The 15,981-nt window shown below is 44.6% G+C and overlaps 1 protein-coding gene across 1 annotated transcript in view; it reads left to right on the top strand.

Moving 5' to 3' along the window:
• Positions 1–3,271: 3,271 nt before the first annotated feature.
• NADK (NAD kinase) overlaps positions 3,272–15,981 on the top strand; it is a 63,343-nt gene continuing 50,633 nt past the window's right edge. Inside the window, exons 1-2 of the mRNA XM_015417957.1 lie at positions 3,272–3,298; positions 11,012–11,210. Of these exons, the coding sequence (XP_015273443.1) occupies positions 11,035–11,210 (176 nt within the window). The 5' untranslated portion in view covers positions 3,272–3,298; positions 11,012–11,034. The remainder of the gene's footprint in view (positions 3,299–11,011; positions 11,211–15,981) is intronic.

The following is a 15,981-nucleotide window of genomic DNA, read 5'->3' as shown; positions in this document are numbered from 1 at the left end:
GGGGTAAGGGGGAAGGAAGTAGTGCTGCAGGAGGTGCATGAGGGGGAGAAGGTATGGGGGGGAAGAAGGAATCAGAGTTGGAAGGGACCTCCAGGGTCATCTAGTCCAACCCCCTGCACAATGCAGGAAATTCACAACTACCTCCTCCCCCACCCCAGTGACCCCTGCTCCGTGGTTTTTCAGGCTGCTGGTTATCTATGGCACTTACCTCTATGGCAGTTAAACTAGTATATGTCATTTATCTGAATAATTGCTGTCAAATCACAGCTGAATGAGAATCATAGAGTTGGAAGGGCCCTCCAGGGTCATCTAGTCCAACCCCCTGCACAATGCAGGAAATTCACAACTACCTCCTCCCCCACCCCAGTGACCCCTGCTCCGTGGTTTTTCAGGCTGCTGGTTATCTATGGCACTTACCTCTATGGCAGTTAAACTAGTATATGTCATTTATCTGAATAATTGCTGTCAAATCACAGCTGAATGGGAATCATAGAGTTGGAAGGGCCCTCCAGGGTCATCTAGTCCAACCCCCTGCACAAGGCAGGAAATTCACAACTACCTCCTCCCCCACCCCAGTGACCCCTGCTCCGTGGTTTTTCAGGCTGCTGGTTATCTATGGCACTTACCTCTATGGCAGTTAAACTAGTATATGTCATTTATCTGAATAATTGCTGTCAAATCACAGCTGAATGGGAATCATAGAGTTGGAAGGGACCTCCAGGGTCATCTAGTCCAACCCCCTGCACAAGGCAGGAAATTCACAAGTACCCTCCCCCACACACACACCCAGTGACCACTGCTCCAGGCCCAGAAGATGGCAAAAAGAATCCCCCAGGATCCCCGGCCAAACTGGCCTGGAGAAAAATGGCTTCCGGACCCCAAAGTGGCAATCGGCATTTCCCTGGGCATGTAAGAAAGGGCCAGGAGAACTAAGCGCTGTTGCAACCCTTCCTGCCTTCCCGTCTTGTGATCTGCCTAAGTTTACAGAATCAGCCATTGCTGTCAGATGGCCATCTCCCCTCTGCTTAAAAACTCCAAAGAAGGAGAGCCCACCACCTCCCAAGGAAGCCTGTTCAACCGCTCTAACTGTTTGGAAGTTCTTCCTAATGTTTAGCTGAAAACTCTTTTGATCCGACCTTCTGTGGCAACAGAAAACAACTCTCTTTTTTTAATCACATTTTTATTTTTTTACTCCGAAGTGCATTCACTTGCAGAGAAAGAAACAACACAAACACAAAACCAGCCAAGGGGTATACAGTATATGAATGCATATTGGTTGAACTATGAACTTTAAGGAACCCTGGTTAATATCTAGATGATCTTATTTACTATACTTTACTCAACACTTTAATCTTATGTCTCCTCTGAACAACTCTGCACCATCCTCTTTATGACAGCCCTTCAAGGACTTGAAAATGGTGATCATATCACCTCTCAGTTGTCTCCTCTCTAGGAGGAGTAAGGCCATGAAATACCTGTTATTGGGGGGGGGTGTTGATGGAGCAAGAAGGGCAAAAGGGAGGTTGGCAACAGATGCCTGTGGGGGGTGAGATTATGAAGGTGAGAGGCAGGAAGAGAAAAGGATGTGGGGGGCAGGAGTAGGGTTACTTTTACTGTTTTTAACTTTTATGCTACACATATATTTATCATATTTATATCGGCATTGTATTTATAGTTGTTGTGAACCGCCCTGAGCCCCAAATTGGGGACAGCGCAGTATATAAACCAAATAAATAAATAGGAGTGGGGGGGGGTAAAGGAGGTGTAGGCTGTAGAGAATAGTGACCCTGCAGTAGGAGGCACTGGCTGAGCCCACAAGACTCTTCCCAGACTCTCAGGATAGGTTTGGGTCTTAAGGGCTTTGAGGTTCTGCTTATTTTTAACTTTTGACGTAAATGGGCAGATTTCTCCTGGTTACATAAATCAAAGGGGAGTGGGGGAGGAGCCGTTCAACTCCACTAGACTTTTGGCTTTTTCCCCCTAGAAAAAATGTTCCATTTCTGCCGTGGTACTTTTATACAAAGCTGGTTCTAACTTTTCTGACTTTTGTTAGCTGTAGCCTTTGCCCTGTGCAGCGTTGTAAATTTGGCAAAACTCACTTTTATGGGTAAATACCATCCTGGTTCCTTAGTTTTCCTTTGACATTTACAGAAAGCCAAAAGATTTTACTACATTTTTAAAAGTTGCTTATAGTGTTACTGAAGTGAGATTTGTCGGGAATAAAAAGCCCTTCCCTGAGGCCTTTTCCTGTACATTTTGATATGTAGCATTGACAGTTTGATAATGCTATTTTTTATTCTTAAAATCAATAAGCTTTCATTGCAGAGAATAGATCAAAATTCTTCAAGTAACTTGTACCAGTTTTTGGATAATAAAGCAAGATTTTGCCAAACTTACTTCCTGTGTAGATTCTGTTTCTTCCTCTGGGTGTTTGTAGGGGTATGGGCATATGCATCCATAACATCAAACACAGTATATTATATTTGCGTTCTATTTCTCTTCAAGGAGCTCTGTGTGGCAGGCATGGGTGTTCCCTATTTTATCCCCATGGTAATTTCTGTAAGGTAGGCTGAAAGAAAATGACTCAGTTCAGATCTGAATCCAGACTGAAGTTAAGGAAAAGTAATTACAGCTTGACTTCATGTCTGAGCTGACAAACCGTGCTTTATGAGCAGTCAGCACAGCAGAATTGGAAACCGTGATTTGAAGTGGGTTTCCTTACCATGGTTTGTACCGACTACACTTGTTGCATGGTGTCTGAACTGAGAAATCGTAGTCACAGCTGTTGATGCTGCTCTGGAGACATGGAATGCTGAGCTGATGGAAAATTGAAGCAGAAGTGTAAGCCAGGATTTGCTTGTAGGTTTCTTAACCATGGTTTGGCAAGATGTCTGAACTGAGCCAGCGACATGTCAATGTTTGCGTCTGAAGTTTATAAAGCTTCAGGAGTTCGGCAGATGTGGAAGTTCTATTGTTCTAATGGATTGTGTTTCTGAATAGTCTGAGTATTGTGTATCTTAAAAGTAGTTACAGTGGAATGTGGCTCTGGAATACATGCTAGGTAGTTGTCTAATGTGGGGGGGGCGAGCACAGGCTAAAACTTTGTTTTTGTGTATGTTGTGTTATTTTCTTTCCCGGCAATGCTTCTGCTTTTTCACTTCTCTGTAAATAATGGTAATAGTTGAGTAACTTGTAGTGGGAAGAGGAAGCTTTTAAGGAACTGCAATACTTTTAGCAGATCATCCTCTACAGTTTGTACAGAGGTACAGCCCAGCTTACAAACAACCAAGTTTGAGGCGTGAGTTCAAGTTCTACCTTTGTTTTGGTGTTACTGGATAGCCTTGGTCAGATTGCTGTCTGTCAGCTTGAGTTCCCTCGTGTAAAATACGGCTAACAGTAATCAGACTGCAGGGTGAAGTCCTTAAAAGTTATTTTATTTATGGCAGGAACTCATATTGAAGAAAACAAAAACAAAACTGTATTTTAGCTAATGTGTGTGCTGATGAGAAAAATGCTTGGGGTGTGTGGGGGGGGAATGTTTGCATGTGTTACTCCATTATGAAATGCCGAATAAAGGAGAGGCTTAAATGTAAATGAGAGGGGAGAATAAGGCCAAGATCAAGTGCGTTCTTGTTCTGGATTCTGAATGTGCCACTGTCTTCTTGCGTTACGAGTATTACATCAAGGTCTTAATGTGTAATTTGTAAGCTGACATCTTATGGGGTCATCTAGCATTTCTGTTCCATTAATGATGATATGACCAAATAGTAGTTGGAAGCTGTTTGGACACACCACACTTATTGCTACATATTGTATGATGTTGGCACAGATCTCTACAGGCACAGAAACTGGCGCATTTGGCAGACAGTGAACGGCTGGAATTACATAGTATACATTACCATGAGGTTTATGTGCATATTTTCACTTGTGTAAAAGAATGGTAGGCTACACTGAGGAGGGAAAGCTGTACCCATTTTTTTAAATCCTTAATCATTCTCATCTTGTTTGTCTTCCTATTTTGTCTTGCTTACTTATTGTTGAAACTTTGGCTATTTCTTCCTGGGTGGCCTTTATCTGTAAAGGCCCATACAAGTGGTGGTACAACAGAAATAATCCTGTTGTACACTGAGAAGGAAGTGTTGTTGCATTGTTATGAGCTTGTAAAGCAGCAAAATTGAAAGATAAAGGCAGACGAGTCTTCGAAAGTGTACAGATTGCAGCCATCCAGGAACTGTTTTTTTAAATTTTGCTTTTGTTTAACTTGGTAACCTCGAGTACCCTGCCTCTCTGCTTTGTTAGCAGTGTGTCATATAACACAGGCAAAAGGGTTATTTCTGAAGATGGGCTTTACTGGGCTGCGATAGAGCTGTGCCCACGCTCGAATAATGTGCCAGCCACTCTGAAATATTTGTCCAACCCTTCCCTCGAATGCGTCACCCCATTTTAAGTGTTGGATTTTTGAGGTTGCAAATTGCGAGCCCTCCAAATAAATCCTTTTTAATCTTTGGACTAATCCTATCTGGCTGATCTGTTCCCAGAGAAGAAATGTATAAGTTTGCATTTGGATGCTGTTTCGTAAGGAGAGTTGTGAGACCCATAAAAGAGTGAAGCCACTTTTCTTGAACTGCCATGAAATGCAAGGTCATGTACTCATGACTGGCACCTGTCTCTTATGTATTTGACGTATGTCCCACTTCTTTACCATAACAGCAGCTTCCACTATTTTTAAAAGTACAAAGTTCTTTCCTTTTCTCCTCTCCCAATGTATTAGCTTCGTGTTGCTCTGCTACAGGTGCTGCTTGGTTGATGACTAGTGATGCTTGCTTGGGGGTAGAACATGCCACACCATTTTGCCTGGCGTGCGTAGCCAGTTCTAGGCTGGAGGGACTCATGTGAACTGTTGAGGTGCAGTCAGCATTGTTGCTTCTTCAGCTTCTTCCCATCGTGTCTGGCCAGACACAGCCCTCTCTCTCTTCTTTCCCTTTGCCCCCCAAATTTGTTTGCCAACACAAAAAGGTAAAAAAAATTTGAGAGGCTGACATTCAGCTCACATAAGATTGCCCCAATCCTCCTCCTGAGATCTCTGATGGACTGGAAGCTATGCAGGGGTGCTGTTTTAGTAAGTGATTATCAGGCAAGCGAACGTGTTCAAGAGGGAATTAGATAAGCATATGGAGCAGAGGTCCATCAGTGGCTATTAGCCACAAGGTATGGATAGGGACTCTGGGGCAGGTGATGCTCTGTATTCTTGGTGCTTGGTGTAATGTATTCAATAGCTGCCATTGAATGCATGATGTATGTGAAACATCTAATTGACTTGCCATGTTGAGCTTCGTCCTGGGCTAGGATCCAGATCCATCCAATCGCATTGCTAGCCCAGGAAGCACCTAGCCAATCACCTTACAGCAAGCTCCCTGAGCGGGAACGTCCGTGATTGGTCCTTATATGAACAACCGTATTGGTTGGTATTTGTACAGTGGGTGTGGCTACATTAGCCGGGAGAGTTTAAAAGCAGGACAACTGCAGTGTAAAAGCTGAACTGTTCTGGCTATCAGATGTTGATCCGTGTTGGAGTTGTGTTCAGGTTGAAGAATAAAGTTGTGTTCTTGCTGAATCACTCTCCGACTTCTTTGTTAAGCGAGCGACTTAACACTGGGGGGTCAACAGTGGGAGGGCTTCTAGTGTCCTGGCTCCACTAGTGGATCTGATGGCACCTGGTATTTTTGGCCACTGTGTCACAGAGTGTTGGACTGGATGGGCCTTTGGCCTGATCCAACATTGGCTTCTCTTATGTTCTTATGTGTTGGCTAATGCTAGCAAAGAGAAGTTATCTATGGAAGTAGCTAAACTTTATTTTGATTTGCACATGGGGCTTTTAAATTGCATACTTTTGCTTTCCCCTGAAATTTATGTATTCAAACAATCTCAGATAACTTCAGCCTGTATGGAAGGCCTGCTTATCGTTTTAACAAGCCTATAATTCCTTTTGCGTGTGAATTTATGAGGGTAAAATGGTAAGTTACAGACCTGCTCTCATAATCTGGGGAGAAGTGGTATTTAGGGATTTATTTTTTTTAAAAAAATTAGGTGCCGGATCTCTCAAGAGGGAAATGAAGTTTTCAGTATACAGACTGAAACTTTTAAACATTTTTGAAAGAATTCTGTCAAAGAGGTTCCAGAACTTGGTTCTGGCGCGTTCCCCCTGAAAAAAAGCCCTTGTGGTATTTACTTCAGGGTGGGGCCTTGCTGGGGGTGGGGGAAGCAAACAGTGAGAGAGTAATTCTTTAACTCCACTTCTGACATTTCAGTATGTTCCATCTGCCTTAGTATTGTGAGCACCTCTTCTGGATAGAGTTGCTTTTTTCGACGTTTTCGTAGGGCTATGCCTCTCAGTCTGTACTGGAGAGGGATTGGTGTAGAAAGACCCTTTCTTTTTGCCATCAAGTCACAGCCAACTTCTTGCAAACCCATAGGGTTTTCAAGGCAAGAGATGTTCAGAGGTTTGCCATTGCCTGCCTCTGCATAGACACCCTGATCTTTCTTGGTGGTCTCCCATCCAAATAGTGACCAGGGCTTGACCCTGTTTAGCTACTGAGATCTCGCAAGATTGGGCTAGCCTTGCAAAAAAAAAAAAGGAGAGCGAGAGAGCCGTTAAAGCTTAACCGGTTTCCAACTGGAACACGCCCACAAGTGGTCAGGCACTTTCCGAGTGCTTGTCACAAAGGCCAAAATCCATGAGCTGCTATTGTGAAATTTTGAAGGTCTAGTTCTATGGCCTGTCCCGCCTCTGAGAGTTAAAACCAAGAATGTGGCAACTTTTCACAGCTGCTGCACAGATGAGACAGGGGTGAGAGATTCTTTGGTTATTCGTTGCAGAGAACTGAGAAGTGGTGCAGAAATCGGCAAGGGGCATGGAGCACATTTTAAAAACCTTGTTTATAAAAGTAGGAGGTGGTTTTTTGTTTTTTTGTTTTTGTATTTTAGGCTGAGTCAGCAGGGCAGGCAAGCTAGGGAAATAGGCCAGGCGCCAGTTCTTGTCACATCACTGGTTTGGGTAGAAGTGGAGAATGGGCAAGGATTTTCTTAGCAGACCTTAAGAACATTGGAAGACACTTGATACGGTTTCACTACAAAAGCTAGGCAGGTCTGACCATGGAGACTGGGTAGGAGACTGATTGTGAGACACGTGTAAAACCACTCAAAACTTCTCAGAGGAAAAGCCAGGTATAGCTGTCACCTGTTGCCCTAAATTCTGTTCCTCATATGTTTCCCTTTATCTCTCTATTCTTTTGGAAACAACTGAAGAATTCTTTTTTTCTTTTTCTTTTTTGTCCTCTGACAGGAACAGACTAGATGTTATGGGGCAGTCACGTTAGTTGTTTTTAGTGGTTTTTATGCTGTAGATAAAATAGTGTTGGTCACCTTGGAAATTTAAGATGAAAGCTTGGATTTAAACACCTTTATTTGCTTCCTCTTGCTAAAGGAAGAAATTCAGTGGGGCAGTTTTGTTAGTCTGTTGCAAAAACAAAAGTGAAGTCTTGTGACCTCTTTAGATTTCATGGCCTTGAGTGCACTTTGTCAGATGAAGAGCAGTAAAGGGGAGAAGCTACCTCTGGCTTGTAAATACCATTAAGCAATTTACAGTTATCTCCTGGCAACCAGACAGAAATAGCACTAAATTTAATTTTTGTAAAGTTGGTTCTTTATTTCCTTTGGATGCTGTCAATGTATCATGAATGATTGGATGTTAGGTCTGTATAGTCCAGCAGGCTAGCATAGTTTGTGAACTTAATTTGCAAGGCTGCATTTCATCCTCCATTGTCATTCTCTTTTCATTTGATGCTCTGTGCTTGTATCCTGTCTGGCCAGATGCAGCCTGCCTAGAGTGAAGAAACCACGAAGCTTGGGGACTAGCATATGCTCTGGGGGGTTTTTATCTTCAAAGAACCTGGACAATTAGCTTGGAAACCGCTAGAATACCTTGTACCCTTTCCAATAAACTGTTTAAAAATCACAGGCTGTGTCTGGTACAAACACGGGATGAAATATGTATGTATTTCTAATTAAAAAATAACCCTATCTGGTATTACTACAGCAGTTCTGAAAAAGCAAGGGGAAGGGAGTGAGTTATGAAACTTGAAGGAAAAGTGGAGCTCTGGGGAAGGATAAGATCCTGATGCAGGCAGAGTGAAAGGCAAGTAGGGATAGCCAGGGCTATTTTTGGGCAGGAACGCACAGGAACGGAGTTCCGGCTGGCTCCCAAGTTGGCCACGCCCAGCAGGAACTCATTAGCATAATAGGCCACACCCAACAGCAGAAACCCATTAGGATTGGCTACAATTAGGGGTGTGTGGCCTAACATGCAAAGGAGTTCCTGCTACAAAAAAAGGCCCTGGGTTTTGACAACAAACAAGGTAAACAGAATAACAAGTGAAAGGTGGGTGTGGCTGGATGACCACACTTCTGGTAACATGTGGGTGCAGCCTAATGTGCTAATGAGCTGTGCTGTCAGGGGTGTGGCCCAATATGCTAATGAGTTCCTGCTGTTGGGTGTGGCCTATTATGCTAATGAGTTCCTGCCGGGCTTTTTCTACAAAAAGAGCCCTGGAGCACCACCCAGACTCAAACAAAACACCACCCAATCTTTTGAGTTCTCGAGAACTCTGCATCAGACCGAGTTATAGAAGTGTATGTGTGGGAGGGTGACTCCGTCCCCAATCATAAGGCATGCATCTTGTGTTGAGTGCCTGACAGTCTTGAATTGTTTGAGTCGTGGAAGGTGGAGCTGGTATCAGATTCTGTGTTCAGATGAAGAAAGAAAATCAGCTTCTGGCTGATAACGGAGATGATGAAATTACCTCTCCAACACCAAACAGACCAGAAGGACAAGAGCAGAGGAGAGAGTAGTCGTGTTGTATTAAACAAAGCTTGGAGATTTTAGAAGACGTACTTGGGGGAAAAGTGAATGGAAGTTAAATTAGCTTACAATACCCTGATCACTGTCTCTTCCCAGATAAGCTTTCTCCATTTGAAGACTCCTGAGCTTTGCTCTGGTCCAGAGGTCTTTATGCTCACAGAGACAGACTGTTCACCATGTACGGTACTTGCATGTGAAAATTTTGTGCTATCACACGACAAAGAGATAGCTGCTTGTGTGAGCTGCTCTGAAGGCAGAGAGTATACTTTGGAAGAGAGCCTGATGTGAAAAGAACTTTAGAACTGCTGCATTAATACCAATAAGCACATTTTAAAATGTGTTTACTTGGTCATAATAAGCACATGTAAACATAAAGCTGCTTTAAACTGAATCTGACCCTTGGTCCATCAAAGTCAGCATTGTCTACTTAGACAGGTAGTGGCTCTCCAGGGCCTCAGGCTGAGGTCTTTCACATCCCCTCCTACCTGATTCTTTTAACGAGATGCTGGGGATTGAACCTGGGACTTTCTGCATGCCAAGCTGATGCTCTGTTAGTGAGCCACAAGTCCCTCCCTGGGTCCTGTGGACTATTTGGACGACTTACCCTTCTCGGAAATGGGACAGTTTCTTGGGGAAGGGCAAAAAGTTTGGTCAGGGGTGACAGGCAGGCTCTAAGACTGCCCTTTGTGAGCTGATTTTGATTGATTACAGTTATCTTTTGTGCTTATATCCTGTTGGTATGGCACAGTGGGTAAAAGAGTGAAGAAAAAATGTACACTTTGCAAGCAGATTTTGATTCATTCACGATAAGAATAAGCCAGGAATGCTTCCGTCTCAAAAAAAGTGTGTTCGAATCCAGATTTGTAAGCAACAAACAGCAGTCTGTTTAAATAGTGGATTAATTTGTCACAATAAATAAATTGCCACAAGCCAGGAGGAATTCAATATTCGTGCACAAGGAAGTGAATTCATGAGCCCGTGGCATTGTTGGCTTATTCTTGTCAGTTTAATAGCGGTGTCTGAGCATAGCCTTAATTATGCATCAGAACACTCATAGTTCAAATCTGGCCTTTGTCATGGTCTCACATAGGCAAGGCACAGTTGCTCTGAGGATAATATGGAGGGTGGAGAGAACCATGTATGCCCACCTGAGCTCCTAGACGGAGGAGACAGGTAGAGATAGATAAAGTGTGATCTAGGGTGTTCAAAGTTCCTTACATCCCTTATCCTTTTATCCAGTCTGTCAGTATTAGCTAAATACAGTTTTGGAGTCGGTCTCTCACTCTAATAGCCAACACAGTATTTCCACGTCCGTCAGAGCGGTCAAATAGGGTCACTCCCAGACAAGGTTGGGATTTCAGCATATTTGTTGGACTCCCAGGGTTTGCAGAAAAGTATTTCTGTGTGTGTATAATTTTTTAAAAGATGCTTCTCAAAACAATAAACGTCACGATGAACATACTTGTTGCTGTATAGGAGGCATGGGATATTGAGGGTAGTTGAGTTGAAGGAAAATAGTGGAGGTCAGTCGTGGGGTCTGTGAGATCTCCGTGGGAGGAGGGCGGATCAACTGGTTCACAATTTAGAGTACTCTTGTTCTTTCCAGTTTGGTGTGTTCTTTTTTTCTTTTAATTCAATGTGTTTTTATTTCAATGTTATAAGACAAACAAAAAACAAACAATCATAGATACACATAAAAGGGAGGTTCTAACGGTATTATTTTACCCATTGTCTTTGATATTTCAGTGGGAGGCGGGATCAGTTGGTTCACAATTTAGAGTACTCTTGTTCTTTCCAATTTGGTGTGTTCTGTTCAAGAAGAGGTCTGGCCAAATTTAGAAAAACTATTAGCGACAGTGACTTAAAATGGAAGCTTCATGTACAGCAGCCAAGTACCAGATGCCAAACACTGGGTAGAAACTGCTGTTTTCACAGCCTGCTTATGAAGCACAGCCTGCTTATGAGCACCCAGATGGCCATTGTAGGAAAGAAAATGTTCGATGTACATTGTCTGATCCAGCAGGGAAAAAAAATAGCATGACTTTGAGTTTTCAGATATATATTTTTTTAAAAAACTTTTTTCTTCTCTTTAAGGAAGTGATTTTCCCTGACTGGCGATGGATCCAGAGGGCTTTGGCCCCGCTGGAGAAGACATGACCTCGGAATCAGCCTGCTTCCAGTGCTCCGCATGTCATGCTGACGAAGAATGGAGCTGCGCCAGCTCCATGCGGGGTCGGGCAAAGACACGCAGCTTGTCTGCTTCTCCGGCCTTATGCAGCACCAAAGAATTCAGGTACGAAACAAACGGTGACTTCAGTTTCCGAACTTGATGGCAGCCCTTGGCTCTGTTCGTGTTGCGTTTATGCAAAGTTATGAGTGTGACCTGGATGGCCCAGGCTAGACTGATCTTCTCAGATCTTGGAAGCTAATCAGGGTAGGACCTGGTTAGTACTTTTATAGGAGACCGCCATGGAAGTCCAGGGTTGCTACTCAGGGACAGGCAATGGCAAACCACCTCTGCTTGTTTCTTGCCTTGAAAACTCTACAGCAGGTGTGTCGAACTCATTTGTTATGAGGGCCGGACCTGACATAAATGAGACCTTGTTGGGTCGGGATATGTGTGTCATAAAATGTAATGCCAGGTAGAGGAGATATAAACTTTATGAAGGACACAAACACAAAGGGGTATTTTTTGCTTAAAATAAAAACATGCTTAAAATATTAGCACTCTTGCAATATTTTGTTTATTTAGCAGTGTCTGATAACTGACACCTCCTGCTCTGAATTATTGCATCAAAATGTCTGTGCTGTTGCAATCTTGAGTATGTTCAGGTGTGTATCTGTAAGCTGCAAACCTACAATGATGCAGCAGCAGCAGAACTGGAAGAAGAAGCAGAAGACAGCCAGTTCCACTGTGGGCCTGATAGAAGCCCTCCGGGGGCCTGATCCGGCCCCCGAGCCGCATGTTTGACACCTCTGCTCTACGGGAGTGTCATAAGTCAGCTGCAACTTGATGGTACTTTCTACTACCACCACTCATATTGTGGGCTCACTGAACTGGCTGACAGTAGAAAAGGGTCATAGAATCACAGGATTTGAAGGGTTCATACAGGCCATCTAGTCCAACCCCTTGCTCAATGCCTGTAAGGTATTTTTCGGGTACTAATTCGGCTTGGTATATACTGCACGCACACCCCTAGGATTCATATCTTGCTGTAAGCTGCTAGTCGAAAAATGAAAAGGCTGTCAGGGTGTTCGAGTCTGACTTGGGTCAGTGAAAAGAAGATCCGTGCTTCTTACATGCAAACGGGGCAGCCTTTCTTACCAGGTTGTTTGCCTCGCCCTGTAAACACAGTGAGGTGTGGCATTCGTGACAATCAGCATGGCGATGACTCATGATGTTGGCGCAAAGGTGGCCCTTTCGTAAAAGGCTTGCATCGGAACATGTGGACGGGTGCGTGCGCATGCCTCTGTGTGTGTTGGATTTGTTGCCCCCACTTTTCAGAGCTCTCACAGGAAGGAAGACCTTTCATTGTAGAACCTGTCCTTGCACAGCTTGAGCACATGGAACTCTTTGGCAGGTAGAGTTCTCTCTCTCTTCCCCTCCCTCTCTCATTCAGGGCTGCTAAGCAGCACCTGATGGCTGCAGAGTGGGACTTTGAACAGAGACAAGGGGGAATCCAAGGAGTGTAATATATTCAGTCTTCCGGCCTGAAACTCTGTGTTCAGCCCAGTCTGCAGAATATTCTTTTCATATTTTTTAATTTTTTTTTTACCCCCCCCCCCCCCCCCCGTTGCTCCCTTTCTTTGTTTTCGTCTTCTCTTTCTGTCACTCCTCCTATTTTTTCCTTTAGTCTCCTTTCCTTAAAAATGCTTAAAAACAAAATGGTGGCTAGGGTTGGGTATTGGCCAATCCAAAATGTGGTTTGGTCAAGTGATTGATCAAATATTGTCAAATCGCGGCCAAGTATTTTCTGGAAGGCGCAGGCTAGCCCCATCTCACCCGATCTCAGAAGCTAAGCAGGGTTGGCCCTGGTTAGTACTTGGATGGGAGACCACCAAGGAAGTCCAGGGTTGCTACACAGAGGCAGAAAATGGTAAACCTGCCTCTGAACATCTCTTGCCTTGGAAACCCTCCGGGATCGCCATAAGTAATCTGCGACTTGATGGCACCTTCCCCCACCATTTTCACTGCATTAATTTTATTTAAACGACAGACCATGAGCAGGCCTGTTCTACGTCACAAACACAAGGTTAAATTTTAACGATCATTGTGAAACAAGGACATTTTACAGTTCTCCTGAAAGTGAACGGACTGGCAACGTCAGGGCTTTACAGTGGGCAGCCGTGGGCTGTGATCTTCGCAGCATGCTTGGAAACGGATGCCTTTATAGTGGACGACCAGCAGGCAGAAGCTTTGCTCTGGTGCTAGAACTGCAGGGCCAGAGGGCAAATAGCCCTTGCTGGATCAAAATGGGTGAAGAAGAGATTGGGTTTATACCCCGCCCTTCACTATCCAAAGGAGTCTCAGAGCGGCTTACAAACTCCTTTCCCTTCCCCTCCCCACGACAGACAGCCTGTGAGGTAGGTGGGAGCTGAGGGAGCTCTTTTGAGGAGTGCTCTTTTTCAAGGACAGCTGTGCCAGAACTATGGCTTGCCTAAGGTCATCCAGCAGCTGCAAGTGGAGGAGTGGGGAATCAAACCCGGTTCTCCCAGATTAGAGTCCGCGCACTTAACCACTACACCAAACTGCTGTACACCAAACTGGTGAGTGGTCCCCTGCCCCAGCATTCTTGGCTTCAGAGAATATGACTGCAGTCAAATAGTGGGCAGTCAGATGACAATATTTTGCTTGACGGAGAGGCTGGTCCTGGTGTCACTCATCTTAGGCGCGGACCAATCACGGGTGGAAAGTCAGTTAAGGTTGCCTGCCTGCATGTGTGTTTATCCCTGGTCTTTGCAACCGTTTTGGAAGATCTTGCTCCATCTTATTTCATTGGGTTGGCTAATGTCGAGCTTTTTATCTGCCGGCCTCGATCTGAATCCGGCCCTCTCCTCTGTTGTTTGCCGTCTTCCCTGCTCCTTCCCTCTCTGTCCTTCTTGGAACAGACTGATTGGGGGAGAGAGTGGAGTGAGTGCAAGGTGAAATCGTGTGGGGATGAAAGCAGGTGAAAGGTAGTGTTGAAATTGTTGGGTGGAGCCAGGTTTTAGGAGGGCAAGAGATGAATAGACAAGGGAGTGGCATAATGTCTTAATGTAAACACGTTGTCGAATGGCTGAGAGATCATCGCCAGCCATTCTTCACTCTCACAGCATGATAGTCATAGAGTCCCCTCCCCCTTTCCCAGTCTCCCTTGTCCACGTGTGGTAGCAGGCCTTCCAGCCGAATGGTTGATCCTGAGGGAAGGATTCATGGGATAACTTCCCTATCAAAACGATCTCGTATCTCTTCATCAGACCAGATCAGCCACCCTTGTAGCATCTGAGGATTGTTAACTGCAGATGAACTCTCGCAAGTTGGCCAGAGGTTCTTACTAAGGCATAAGAGACTCTCCTGTGACTTCCCTGCTGATACCCCAAATTGCAAGTTGCGTAACTGTCCCGATAGTTCCAGCATGAGTAAACCCGCTTTTCCTTTGCCAGTCCTTATTGGATCCCTTGGGGGGGTGGGGATGTAGTCATAGGGTCACTTCTAGAGGTGTGATGCGAGAGTGCTTCTCGACGCGCGATGCACTGCCTTGTGCCCATCATTGTGCGCTGCAGGATGCGTCTGAGCCTGGCATTGTGTAGCTAACATGCGCTTCCCCTTCCCCATCACAAAACGATGTCGTCAGCAGGGAGACGAGATTTCAGGGGGGAAGGCAGCATGTGGAAGGAACTTCAGCCTTTCCCTCTAACTGGGACTCCAAACTTGTTTCCAGGTGGCAAGCAGTTGACAAGGGAAATGTTTAGCAGCTCCTGACTCGTCTGTCTTTTTGCCAGCTGTCTTGTTTTTATTTCGCCCATCCTGCAAGAAGCTTCGGGCAGTGTGCATCCTTCAGTTTATCTTCACAATGACCTTGGGATGCAGGCTGGATGGACAGAGGTTCGAGGCTGAGTGGGGAATTTGTACACGGGTCTCTCCAGCCAAGCATTCTGACTGTCACGCCAGACTGGTTCATCTTCTCTTGAAACTTCTTAGCGGCAGAGAAGTGGGATTCTAGACTAGCCGTACCATCCTAAGCAGAGTTACGCCTTTCAAAGCCCGCTGACTTAATGGTCTTAGAAGGGCATAGGAGTGTAGCTTTGTATGGGTCAGTTCAGCCGATCCTGCAAGGCAGTATCCTCATGTTCTTAAGATAGTTAGGGGGATAAAATGAGTTGCCCGTGGCACTCCCCCAAGCTCATTAGAAAAACAGCAATATGCATATATAGCAAAAATATAAAAATGAAATTTCCCCTGGGTTTCCTTGGTCACCTAACTGCAATGTGAAGTGTCCTCCCAGCTCTCGAATTTCTGGCAGAGACAGGTGGGCCTGAAAACTATGAATTTCCGGTATTGTGTCAACAGTGCATTTTCTGAACCACTCTTGTCCCTTATAAAGTTTGTCACATCGTCTCTGTTGCTTGTACCAACTGTGCAGGACCTCTTGAAGCAAATAATCGGCATTAAATAAATACCTTGTGTTTGTTCCTGTGTCTTTTTTTTTTTAAAGTTCCCTTGTAAGTGAAACTGACTAGACCAGAAGTTAAGGTGAGGTCTAATCGATTTCACAGTTCAATTGACTTGGTAGAGAATGAAGGAAGCTAGTAGCAATTAAGAAAACTGAGCAAACAGGCTTTAAAACTGGCTTCTCCCCTCCCCACACACACAACTGGCCTCCTTTGTTATGTTTGAATTGTTGTGTTAGTGATGCTGTATGCAACTTAAGGAGGAACTGTACAAAACAGAAAAGAGCAAGAGCCCAGTGGCACCTTAAAGACTAACAAAATTTGTGGCAGGGTATGAACTTTCGCCGGTCATCGCTTACTTCTGATCCAGTTTGGTGTAGTGGTTAAGTGCGCAGACTCTAATCTGGGAGAAC

The sequence above is a fragment of the Gekko japonicus genome, unplaced genomic scaffold (assembly GCF_001447785.1).
Source record: "Gekko japonicus isolate JY-2015 unplaced genomic scaffold, Gekko_japonicus_V1.1 scaffold893, whole genome shotgun sequence".
NCBI classification, from domain to species: Eukaryota; Metazoa; Chordata; class Lepidosauria; order Squamata; family Gekkonidae; genus Gekko; species Gekko japonicus.
Note: the sequence above shows the minus strand (reverse complement) of the source record. Positions and strands in the feature narration are given on the sequence as shown.